Source organism: Panicum virgatum, chromosome 8K, assembly GCF_016808335.1.
Source record: "Panicum virgatum strain AP13 chromosome 8K, P.virgatum_v5, whole genome shotgun sequence".
Classification (NCBI taxonomy): domain Eukaryota; kingdom Viridiplantae; phylum Streptophyta; class Magnoliopsida; order Poales; family Poaceae; genus Panicum; species Panicum virgatum.
Genome location: NC_053143.1, coordinates 31507047 through 31520277, shown reverse-complemented (window position 1 = coordinate 31520277; position 13231 = coordinate 31507047). Strand labels below are relative to the sequence as shown.

The following is a 13231-nucleotide window of genomic DNA, read 5'->3' as shown; positions in this document are numbered from 1 at the left end:
TTCTGGTGCACCCCAGAGTGCTTGCCCTTCGCTATCTTTTTGGATCATGAAGCGCTGCTCTTCCCTCTTCTTGAACCTGAAAAACATATCCTCCCTTCCGACACAGAAACGGATTTCTCCCTTCCCAACATCGATCCTTGCCTTGGCGGACCTTAGGAAAGGTCGCCCAAGAACGAGGTCGACTCTGAGGTCGCCCTCCATATCCATTACCACAAAGTCGGCAAGGATGAAGGAGTCCCGTACTCGTACGAAAACGTGTTCGGCTATCCTTTCGGGATACCGAATGGTTGAATCTGCAAGCTGTACGAGCATGGTTGTTGGGGAAAGAGCAGGATATTCAAGTGCTTCATATATTACCTTGGGCATTATGTTTACGCTTGCCCCCAGATTGCATAGGGATCGCTCAAAGTGTTTGATGTAGATCGAGCAGTTGATCATGGGACCCCTGGATCCTCTTACACAACTACCTCCATGCCATCCCAGACGTCGTTCCTTGGGGGAGTGTACCTGCCTCCATGGTTATTGCATGGTGGCTTCCGGGATGAGTTACGTCCGGTGAACACCATGCTGACATTTTCTACGGGAGTCTCGGGTTGCCCCGAGATCTTCCCGTTCTCAACAGCAAGTAAAGCGGTAGCAATTTGTGCAAGTTGGGTTTCGATCATTTTATTGAAACTTAACTGATTTTTAAGAGTTGAAGACAAAGTTTCAAGCTTAACATTCAAACTTTCCAGGGATTTGTCATTGGCCAAAAGCTTTTTATTTATATTTTCATTAATTTTTACTTGGCCAAGAACATGTTCTCTTAAGGGAGGTTGGTTCGAATTGAAATTCGAATTGTAAGAAGGATTATAGTTGTTACCTCCCTGGAATGGTGGACGTGGCTGGTTCCACCCCTGGCCTCCTTGTGGTGGACGGTACCCTTTGCTATTGTTGTTGTTGAGGTAGGCGCAGTCTTCATGGGTTTCGGGGCATTCGTTCCCCGAATGTCCATCGTTACCACAGACTTCGCACGTGAAGTGCGAACCCATGGCATATATGGGAGCGTGGATTGGTTGTTTGCTCCCTTCATCCATCGTCTTGATTAGGAGGTCCAGCTTTGTGGCAATCATATCCATCTCCTTGATGGTATGCATGCCCTTCGTATGGGGTTGGAGTCGTTCATCGCTCCACCCCTAATTGGAGACCATCTTCTCGACCAATTCTTTTGCTTTGGCTATGGTCAGGTCGAGGAAGGCTCCTCCAGTAGCGGCAACAATATTGGCTCTGGATGTGGTCGTGAGCCCGTTGTAGAAGCTTTGCAGGACGAGCCACTCATCCATGCCGTGGTGAGGACAGGCCAGGATGTATTCCTGCAGCCTTTCCCAAGCTTTTGGGATGGATTCCATCCCCGTCTGCTGGAAACTTGATATTCTCCCGCGCAGTGCATTTGTTTTGCCCAACAGGAAGAATTTTGCGAGGAACGCTTTGGAGCATTTGGCCCAGGTGTCGATGTCTTTTTCCTTGTAAAACCACTGTTTCGCCTTCCCTAGCAAGGAGAAGGGAAACAGACGAAGCTTGATAACATCGGCAGTGACACCTCGTATGACAACGGTGTCGCAGAGCTCCAGAAAATTCTGCAAGTGCGCATTTGCATCCTTATTCGGCTTGCCACAGAATGGGCTAGCCTGAACCATGTTGATGAGGCTTGATTTCAGCTCGAAGTTCACATCCCCGACATTGATGTTGGGGCCAGTGGCCACATTGTTGGTGGAGGGGACGGAGAACTCGCTGAGAGTCTTTTCAGCCATAGCCTCAAGAACGAGTGGTGCTTCCGAAATGGGTTCCTGTGCCGGGAGGATAGTGAAAGGAGGAACGACGTGAGGTCGTGCCCTTCTCACGAGCCTCTCTGGATTGTCTGTGTAGTTTTCCGGCAGGGAGAAACCAGTCATACACTACCCCCGTCTTCTTTCAAATCAAAAATAAAAGAAGACATAAAGTGACATTAGCTTGAAAGAGTAAAGACTATATCCTGAGTACAAAGCCTAGATTAATATTAGCGCCAGAAATGCTTGTTGGCATTTCTTAAGTCAATACCAGGTTTGCGATGACCTTGGTAACAACCTCAGAATTGCCTGTTGGCGGTCCTTAGTGCAATCACTAGAAATGAGGGCGCCGAACCCATCCTAGCAACTGCACCCAAGGGGTGCCACTCTCGTTGTATAATCAATACGATTACAGATGGATCCACAAGCACACGCATATACCGTTGTAGCATTTCACCCGGAGAGTAAGGGTATCGTCATTTATTTGTGTCCCAAAGGACGGCAGCGGCAAAGGTATTGTACTTAACATTAACCATGACATTGTACCTCAAGCAATAGGCAATACTCTAACAGGGGTAAGTCCAAATAAATAATAAGCAAGGGTAATGTGACACAGCACACATCCACACTCCAAGAGGATGGAATAAAGGAGAGAAACTATAAAACAAAGGTCTACTCTATCCTACGTTAAGTCAGCTGGAGCTTAGGCTAGGTTAGGTGTCCTAGTGCTTCTATCCAAAGATGGGGTCATGTTAGATCATGGTTAGGACTACAGGTGCCATGAAAATGGGATAGCGGGGAGAAGGTCCCGCACCGGAGTACATCTAGTCCCGTTACCTCTTTGCATGAACTCCTACACCGAACCCGAACGTCGGGGAGTACGCTAAATGCAACACCGCTGTTACGCCGGACGGACAGGGCTGTCACCACCTGCCGTCTACCCCAGTCACACCAGTGGAGCACGGTCATATCCAAAGGATCCCGCATACCCGAGCACCACACTCGTGTATGAAGTCACTACTCTAGTGCCCCCAGGTCTCCCACCCTTTGGATGGACGAGTAAAACACTAGAGCAAGCCCTGAAAGCACAACGAACCTCTATCCGTACTCAGGATCATCTGGCCTAACCAAGATCGTAGCATAACTCATGAACGAACTAAGCATGGATTGATAAACTATCAAGATAGTAAAGCAACCATGGCAAAACTCTATATTATGAATAGAAGTCTGACAAGTCGGATACAAAGCCATATTGGGAGCCGAGGATTGCTCAACGACCCCGAGGACGACTTGCTCGCTAAAGAAGAACTAGCCTAGCTCCACTACCTAGCTAAGAGAGCAAGAGAGAGGAGAGCCTTCTTGGAGAGAATGGAATGAAGTGTGTGTGTGTTGAGGGGGTGGAGAGAGGCCCTATTTATAGCTCTAGAGGTCGGTTTCTCGCCAACGTACATATGGAAGGTGATCAGGTTCCTTGACAGCCACTCCTCCTCGAAGTGCACCTGGACGGGAACCAGGCCAGGTTCGACCGAGCCAGGGGGTCAGCCGACCCCACCTGGCAATGTCTCAGCCTGATCTTCTGCTGGATGGTTTATCCGTGGGATATTCTCCTTATCCTCTGGTGCATCTTGCATGGAGGCCCCGTTTCCTCTGACATGTGGGCCCTCTTTGTAAGGGTGTGACGCCGGATGCGATATTCTGCGTAGTTATGTGGCGTCTGCTGCGTGTTTTCATCTTATTCCGCTCTTGCTCATCTGAAATGTACAAAACTCGGAAACAACTGTGGAGCGAGGTTAGTGATACAAATATGTGAGTAAGGCATGTAGTTTTCCTTTATTATTGAGTATAGTTGATGGGTGAAATTGGCACTTAAGCACCGTCAACACATCCCTATGGAACCGGAACATAAGGTGTCAAGAGAACATCAATGACGGCTCAATGATGCAATGAGGGAGGTAGTCAAGAAAGAGGTACTGAAACTACTGCACGCGGGCATCATATACCCCATACAAGACAGTGAGTGGGTCAGCCCAGTTCAAGTAGTCCCAAAGAAGGGAGGCATGATAGTTGTCCGGAATGAGAGAAATGAGCTCATACCTCAGTGGACAGTTACTTGATGGAGAATGTGTATCGATTACCGGATGCTCAACAAGGCCACCCGGAAAGATCACTTCCCTCTGCCCTTCATCGATGAGATGCTTGAACGGTTGGCAAAACACTCATACTTTTGCTACCTCGATGGATACTCTAGTTATCATCAAATTCCTATCCATCCTGATGACCAGAGTAAGACTACCTTCACCTGCCCCTATGGAATGTTCGCTTACCGGCGAATGTCATTTGGTCTTTGCAATGAATCGGCGTCCTTTCAAAGGTGCATGATGGCAATCTTCTCAGACCTTCCCTCTTGTTCCACACGAGGAGAGCCGCAGGCATAGTGTTTCTGGTCTTCCTGGAAGGATTACAAGAAGCAGGGCCAGAAGGGATGCAGCAGCAACCTCAGCCTCAACCACAACAATATGAGGCTGGAGGTTTGTCATGGCAGAGTGCCAGCTCCACTGAGTGGGCATGGCAGGCCCCAGGGCGTCGGTCCACCAGCTCCAGTTCCAGCGGACCCTCGATCTCCGCCAGACGTTCAGCTTCGTCCAGAGGTTTCGCCACTCTGACTCCGCAGATGGGCGAGCTGAACGTGCACACCACCAACACTGACGAGTCGCTGGGCCAGCACATAGAGTCAACTCAGAACTTGGAGCGGCAACAACAGCAGACCCAGGAGGAATAGAGGGCTTGCTACTGTTGGGCTGGGTTCAACCCCAACCAACAGTAGTGAGCCTAAAGCTAGCTTGGGGGAGGACCCCCACGCGAGGTAACTTGTATCAAACTCTATCTTTACCGCTTTCAAAACCTTGCATGAAACCAAACAAAAATTTACAAAATGCTGAAAATCCATAAAAATTTGCATAACTAAAATCAAATAAAAATTGGTAAAACCCAGAAAAAACCCAAAAATATTTACTTGCTTCCCAGTATGTGTAGTAAGCATGTGTAGTTTTTCCTTATTGAGATGATGAATAATTGCTCTGTTAGTTCCTTTCATATGCCTAGTTACAACCTTGTGCTTGCATTTAATCTAATTTTTGTTCCACAAGTAATTAAAATTTGTCTAAGTTTATAATTTGTTGTTGCATTCATGCTGGTGCATAATTTTATTTGATTGAGTGTGGTTTGAATTCAAATTCAAATTTGAATTCAAATAGGTTTAGTTGGTTTGAATTAGAAAAGAGAATAGAAATAGGAAAAGCAACCCAAAACCAAAACCCAGAAACCCAACCCAATCAACCCACCAAAACCCGAAGCGGCCCATGGCCCACTTTCCTTTTTCCTAGCCCAAACCTGGCGGCCCGTTCACTCCTCTGCACGGCCCAGACTCCCCCACTCCCTTTCCATCCCGCTCGCCTGGCCCAACTCCCGCACGGCCCGCACGCCGCTCAGCGACCCAGCTCTTCCTCCGCACGGACGCGCAGCGCCGTTCCCGCACACCAGCGAGCGTGCGCTCTCACCGCTGACGCCACAGACCCACTTGCTAGCGCGCACGTCCCCATTCCCTCTGCTCACCCCGCGCGCGGCCCAATCCCCAGCCGTGCTGCGCCTCGCGCTCCCCCGCCCGCTGACCCGTGGACCCCGCTTGCTAGCTCCACCCCTTCCGCAGCGCAATGACCCCGACACCCTGGCCGAGATCCCCGGCCACGATCCCGGCGAACATTCATGCTGGTGCATGAATGTTGTTGGCCACAAGTAATTAAAATTTGTCTAAGTTTAAAATTTGTTGTTGCATTCATGCTGGTGCATAATTTTATTTGATTGAGTGTGGTTTGAATTCAAATTTAAATTTGAATTCAAATAGGTTTAGTTGGTTTGAATTAGAAAAGAGAATAGAAATAGGAAAAGAAACCCAAAACCAAAACCCAGAAACCCAACCCAGTCAGCCCACCAAAACCCGAAGCGGCCCATGGCCTACTTTCCTTTTTCCTAGCCCAAACCTGGCGGCCCGTTCACTCCCCCGCACGGCCCAGACTCCCCCACTACCTTTCCTTCCCACTCGCCTGGCCCAACTCCCGCACGGCCCGCACGCCACTCAGCGACCCAGCGCTTCCTCCGCACGGACGCGCAGCGCCGTTTCCGCACCTGGGCCCGCACACCAGCGAGCGTGCGCTCTCCCCGCTCATGCCACAGACCCACCTGCCAGCGCGCATGTCCCCGTTCCCTCCGCTCACCCCGTGCGCAGCCCAGTCCCCAACCGCGCTGCGCCTCGCGCTCCCCCGCCCGCTGACCCGTGGGCCCCGCTTGCCAGCTCCACCCCTTTCGCAGCGCAACGACCCCACCACCCTGGCCGAGATCGTCGGCCACGATCCCGAAGAACATTCCATCCCGGGCGCGCACGCCAAGACGCTCTGCCGCCCTACAAATAGGAACCCCCGTGCCTTCCCTCATCCTCCCATCCGCAGCCGCCACCAAGAAACACTAGCTCCGCGCCGCTCCGCCTCGCCACGCCTCTGCTCCGCCGCGGCCATGCTGCCCCACTACACCGGAGCCCCGGCCAAGCCGCGCAGCAGCTCCACCTCGAGTTCAGGAGACATCCCGAGCCCGCTGCCCTCGGCCTCCGCCACGACCGCGCTGGAATCGACCACCACTACGCCGCCATAGGTGAGGCTGTCTCCGAGCTTTTGCTTGCCGCCGTCGACCCTCGGGTCCCTCTGACCCCCGTACCTACTCCACAGCACTGCTGTGCATCTCCTCGACGGATCCAGGCGCCCGAAGGACCTCCGCAGCACCCCGTCCGCGAGCACGGCCTCCGCTCCGCCGCCGGTCGTCGCCGCCGACCCTGCTGCGCTGCACGACCAGTCAATCCCGGCCTCGGTGAGGACCTCCTCCGCCCGCTCTCCCTTTTCGACCTGCTAGCGTAGCCTGTAGCGCACCCCAGCAGCCCGCGCGCGCACACGTCGGCGAAACCCGCCGCCCAGATCCGCCCTCATCGTCGTGCGCCATGCTACGCACCCTGCAGCCCCGCGCAACCACCTCCAGTGGGTTACGCGTGCCACGGGCATGCTCCACGGCCAAACCCTGGCCCAAACCAGCCCTGGAAACCCTGAAGCTCCCAAGCCGCGCCGCCGCGGGAAAAGTTTCCCCGGCAAGCTCCGCCGCCGCCCCTCACGTGGATCTGATCTGGGCCGTTAGATCTGAGGTGAACGACCCAGATTAGATCCAACTTACCCCTTCGTCCTGGGCCTTTAGATCTAGATCCAACGGATCCGATCTTTCCATACCAGTTCGGCCTGGCTTATTTGCTAAAGAGCCCCTGCGGTTCACGGAAATTAACCCGCAGTCCTAAGCAGTGTAAAAGTATTTATAGTTCAGTCCTCGTTTTTACGTTTTGAACCTTGAGCTTTTTAGAATTCAAACCCGCCATCCAGCCCCTATCCTTTTGCGCGTTAGACCCCAGATTTAATGTTTAATTATGTTTAGGCCCTCGATTTTTACCCAGAACCCCCTGTAGCTCAGTTTTTCTCACAGTTAGGTCCCTGGATCTTGTTTTAGTCCTAGTTTTCACGTTTTAGCTCCGTTTTAGGCGTTCTTTATGTCCACGCGATCATTGTAACGCGTAGAATAGTTCTAGCATAGTTTTGTTCACTGTTTTTATGTATTGTTTTACTGTTTCTTAGTGTTTGCCTTTATTTGCGTGTATGTGTATGTGCTGGACTTGTTTTGGCATTGCGATCATGAGTAGACATTGAGCTACTGGAGGAGCCTTAGTACCAGTACCAGGAGCCATCTTCGGAACAGTTTGAGCAGCAGGAACAGTTTGAGGAAGGCAAGTATAACATGAACAACACCTATCACTTTTAAATACATTTTCATACTGCATTTTAATACTGTATGCCTATAAGGATTGTCCTAGCCACTTTATATCCTTTATATATATCCATTGGGTTGCATTTTGGTTAGTTGTGCTAGGTGCCGTGCTATAACACACTTGGTCCTTTTTAATTAATTTGATTAATGGTATATGCAACTTAAATTCTAGGAGTGGCCCGTTTGAGTGGCTCACGTCTCGTTAAAATATGTTTTGTTAGAAACATGGTTTAGGGGGCCAGCATGGTGCTTACTGCCTGGTTGGCCACTCTCCATAAGGACCGGTTCATAGAGCGACAACCTGGGACAACAGCGCTACCACAAGACTATAATGGGACGATCTTGGCTTACTAATTAGGTCATTTTTTTTCGGGAGTAACTTACCGGCGGGGCAGGAGGGGTGGTGAGCTTCAATGGTCCCTGTGCTACGAGGCTTGGTCTGCGTACCCCCTCGAGGTGGGCCCCATCATTGCGGAGCCTGATTCCTTAGCGGTTACACCTTACCAACGTGATCCTTTGTAATGGCCTCGTAGTGAGTTTGCTAGTCATCTCACCTAAGGAAGTGTGATGAACAACTAGCGTAGCTCACGACTTGTTAGTAAAGATGTGCAACCTCTGCAGAGTGTAAAACTGGTATACTAGCCATGCTCACGGTCATGAGCGGCCCAGATCCTCCTTTTGATTAGTGGGGCTTATCTTCCTTTGACGAGGCAGGTTTCCCCGGGTGGCTTGGTTTGGTTTGGTTCTCAGTAGTTCATGATTAATTCTAATTAATTACTATGTAACTGGGTTTATGGTAATTCATTAACTTGTAGTAATTAGCTTTAATAAAATTTTGCCAAGACTTAAAAGCTAATGCAGTTGAGTCAGCCAACCTTAGAGCCTCATATTTTGTGTTATACTTGTTGAGTACAAGTTGTGTACTCACACTTGCCTTCTCTACTCTTTTTCCTCTTGTCCTTTTTGGGGATACTCTACTGCTGCTCAGTTCCTGCCGACGCGAGGGAGTTCACCCAGAGCTATCAGGAGTACGAGGACTTCTAGGTGTTCATCTCCCAGTCGACGTCCCTATGGCGCCCAGCTTCCGAGAGACTTCGTATATGTATTCTACGCTTCCGCTGTATCAGACATTTTGTCATTAATATAATAAATAACATTCGTATTCGCTTTATTATAACTTTTTACGTGATATGTACTGTGATATATTATTCATTCTGTTGTATATACGTGTGACTTGATCCTGGCACGTATATGATTGCTCGGTTTATGTCCTTTTATAAACCGGGTGTTACAAAGATGCACTAGAGGATAAGGATAAGATCCAACGAATCAACCACTTAGCAAAGGATCAGCACGAATGGCTGACAGGTGGGGTTGGGTCGTCCGAACCAGGCCTGCAATACGTCCAGGTGCATCTTGGGCAGGAGTCACATCCAAGGCACCTGATCACCTTCCATATGTGCATTTGGCGGGAACCGACCTCTAGAACTATAAATAGGGCCTCTCACCCCCCCTATCAACACACAGACACACACACACACACACACATCTCATTCCACTCTCTCCAAGAAGGCTCTCCCTCTCTTGTTCTCTTAGCTAGGTAGTGGAGCTAGACTAGTTCTCTTTAGCGAAGCAAGTCGTCCTCGGGGTTGTTGAGCAATCCTCGGCTCCCGGTATGGCTTTGTATTCATCTTGTCAGACTTCTATTCATAATATAGAGTTTTGCCATGGTTGCTTTACTATCTTGATAGTTTATCAATCCATGCTTAGTTCGTTCATGAGTTATGCTAAGGTCTTGGTTAGGCCAGATGATCCGGGTACGGATAGAGGTTCATTGTGCTTTCGGGCTTGCTCTAGTGTTTTACTTGTCCATCCAAAGGGTGGGAGACCCGGGGACACTAGAGTAGTGACCTCATACACGAGCGTGATGCTCGGGTATGCGGGATCCTTCGGATATGACTGTGCTCCACGGTGTGACTGGGGTAGATGGCAGGTGGTGACAGCCCTGTCCGTCCGTTGTAACAGTAGTGTTGCGTTTAGCATATTCCCCGACGTTCGGGTTCGGTGTAGGAGTTCATGCAAAGAGGTAACATGACTGTATGTACTCCGGTGCGGGACCTTCTCCCGCTATCCCATTTTCCTAGCACCTGTAGTCCTAACATGACCCCAGCATTGGATAGAAGCACTAGAACACCTAACCTAGCCTAAGCTCCAGCTGACTTAACATAGGATAGAGTAGTCCTTTGTTTTGTCATTTCTCTCTTTTATTCTTTCCTCTTGGAGTGTGGATGTGTGCTATGTCACATTACCCTTGCTTATTCTTTACCTCGACTTACCCCTGTTAGAGTTTTGCCTATTGCTTGAGGCGCAATGTCATGGTTAATGTTAAGTACAATACCTTTGCCGCTGCCGTCCTTTGGGACAAAATAAATGATCATACCCTTACTCTCCTGGTGAAGGGCTACAATGGTATATCTGTGCGCTTGCGGATCCATCTGTAATCATATAGATTATACCATGAGAGTGGCACCCCTTGGGTGTAGTTGCTAGGATGGGTTCGGCGCCATTATTTCTAGTAATTGCACTAAGGACCGCCAACAGGCAATTCTGAGGTTGTTACCGAGGTCATCGCAAACCCGGTATCGATATAAGAAATGCCAACAGCCCTCTCCAACAGCGTCGCCCTAGAGGAGCCTAAGCGAACAAGGCTGGATGACCGCGATAGGCTAGGTAGCTCCAGAAGCTTCCGTGGTCGTGGCCACAGAAACCGCTCGCCCAGGCAAGATGATGACAACGAGTAAGGCAACAGATCACCCGGCACCTTTCAGGAGGAAGAGCGGGTGGTGAACATCATCTTCGGAGGCTCCAGCATGCCGTCCTGCCAGCGCAGCATCAAGCTGCACAACCGTGATGTCAACTCAGTGTTCAGGCACCTAGTTGAGCCTCTGCTCTAGTTGGCAATCCCGATCACCTTCAACCGACGCGACCACTGGGTACACCTACCTAGGTCGGGTGCTTACTCCCTTGTGGTGAACCCAATGATCTGCCAAATCCGTCTGGCCTGGGTGCTCATCGATGGCGGCAGTACCCTCAACATCATCTTCGCCAAGACCCTGAAGGACATGGGCTTCGACATGACTAAGCTGGTCCCCTCGAACCAGGCCTTCTATGGCATTATCCCGGGTGCTGGCTTGACTCCGTTCGACAAGGTCACCCTCCCGTTCCCCTTCGGCACTCGGGACAACTACAGAAGCAAGTCCATCATCTTCGAGGTGGAGCCATTCGAGACTTCCTACCATGCCGTACTTGGGAGACCAGCCCTCGCCAAGTTCATGGCGATCCCAAACCACACATATCTTCTTCTGAAGATGCCGGCTCCAAATGGAGTCCTCTCCATCCGCGGCAACTTCTAGACATCTCACTCTTGTGAGACAGAGAACATCAACACCACCAAAGCAATGGAGAGAAGCAACAATCAGGCCCTAGTCGCCCAGGCGGCAAAGGACCTCACGAAGGATCAGCTTTGGATTCCTTCCAACGACTCGGCGTCAGGGTCCCAGCTGCACCCTGACAGCCAGACGAAGGCAATCGTCCTCAGGGACGACCACCCCGACAAGACCGCCTTAATCGGGGACGAGCTCGGTTCTACATAGGAACTCGTGCTCACCTCTTTCCTGCGCACCAACTGGGACATCTTCGGATGGAAGCCCTCCGACATGCCAGGCGTACCGAGGGAGGAGGCTGGGCACTACTTGGATCTCAACGAGAAGGTGTGGCCCGTCAAGCAACGGCTATGCTGCTTCGCTCAAGATCGGAAGGAGGCTATTAGGGTAGAAGTAACCCAGCTCCTAGCCACGGGTTTTATCCGAGAGGTCACTGTTTGTATTTCTTAATGTTCACAGAATAATCCGCAAGTGTACGGAGATACCGTTGTTGCACTTCACCCGTGAGTATTCAGGGTATCATATTTCCACGGGGAACGGATGTACTAACCTTCTAACAGGTTCGTCCAAGGACAAACAAGAGGTAGGTAGGCAAGGATAGAGAGGATTCCTATGGCTTAGATTCTATGACTTCGCATGCGTATTCTTCGTGTTTTCTTTTGTGTTTCAACTATGAGTGCCTGCAGATCATAATTCACCAAAACTTGTGGAACCAATTAGTAATAAGCCCTATAACTAAGTTTGGTGCTCAAATGTTATGAAATGCTGCAGAAGTTGGCGGTTGGATTTTCAACTTAAGAGACGCCAACAACACCCCCACACTAAGTCCTTTGCTCGTCCTCGAGTAAAGGTTGAAGGACTAAGGTGGATGCAACTCTTTTTTATGAAACCTGCATACAAGTTATTCCAAGCTTCTTCTAAATTTTGTGAACTTTTGAGTGGCTACCATGCTTTCTTGGGTAATTGAAGAATGGAACGATGTAGAATTCAGGTTCCTAGCTCTTTCTGCTTGGAAACTTGGGTTTTATATTTTGTAATAAAAGAATAGACTTGCTCCTCAAATTGTTCTCTCGACTCACACTTTTTGTTTTGGATCCTCACCAAGGCAAAGTTGTTGCCTTCTTTTCTCCTATCATCTAATCAGGCTTATGTGGAGCTCAGGGTAGGAGTAAAGAGGCATGTTTGCTTTGCTTATATTGTTAAGTCAAAATCAAGATCCAAGCAGAAGCGAGTCATACAATCTGATCAAGATGTGCAAGTGTGTGGGAATTTTTTGTGGACGGTGGATGAACTACTTTGCATGATCCATCTCACTTCTTTTTTTTCCATGGATGCGGACTATCTTTCTCTTTTCTTCTCTTTTTTTTTGACATGCCTTGTGGGCATGTGGCATACCTTCTTGGGGTAGGCATCTTTATTATTATTTTTTTCTTTTTTTTGACATGCCTTTTGAGCATGTGGCATACCTTCTTTGGGTATGCATCTTTTATTTCTTCTTATTCTCTTTTTTTTCATAGCCCACATCCTTGATGGTCACTTTAGAGAGAAAGAGTCATGGTATGTCATGGAGTTTTATTTTGTGGGTGGATGAAAGTGTTTGCTATGTGATTGAATGTGTACGTGATCTTGATCATGAGAGTATGACAAGTCTCTAACAAGGGTCAAAGAACTTGACAAAACTCAAAGTAAAGTCAAACTGCATATGAAGGTTTGAGCATGCACATCTGACTTTAGCTTTGGTAGGAATTTTCATTTATTTGAGGAGACAAGCTATTGATGAATCCTTTTTTTTTGAAAAGAAATCCCAAGTACTTTGCAAGGAAGAGCATGGTTCCTTTCATCCCAATCATATCACATTAGTCAATTACTTAGATAGCATGGGGTCCCTATGAAGATAAATGTTCACAAGAACTAAAGAGAATGCCAGAAATAAAGAGTATGCAAGTTTATTCATGGAAGCGCATGGAGTGCACAAGTGGATTGGCAAGATACATTGAGTTTAGTTATAGTGATCAACAATGAAATTCATTAAACTCAAGAACTTAGGGAGTATGAGGAGTGTGTTTGCACAAACCA

At 49.2% G+C, this 13231-nt stretch overlaps 1 protein-coding gene across 1 annotated transcript; it reads left to right on the top strand.

Annotated features, from left to right (window-relative positions):
• The first annotated feature begins 10750 nt into the window (after positions 1 to 10750).
• LOC120645630 lies at positions 10751 to 11125 on the top strand. Its single transcript, XM_039922401.1, has one exon. It carries the CDS (start codon positions 10751 to 10753, stop codon positions 11123 to 11125), a length of 375 nt encoding a protein of 124 aa, XP_039778335.1.
• The last annotated feature ends 2106 nt before the right edge of the window (positions 11126 to 13231 follow it).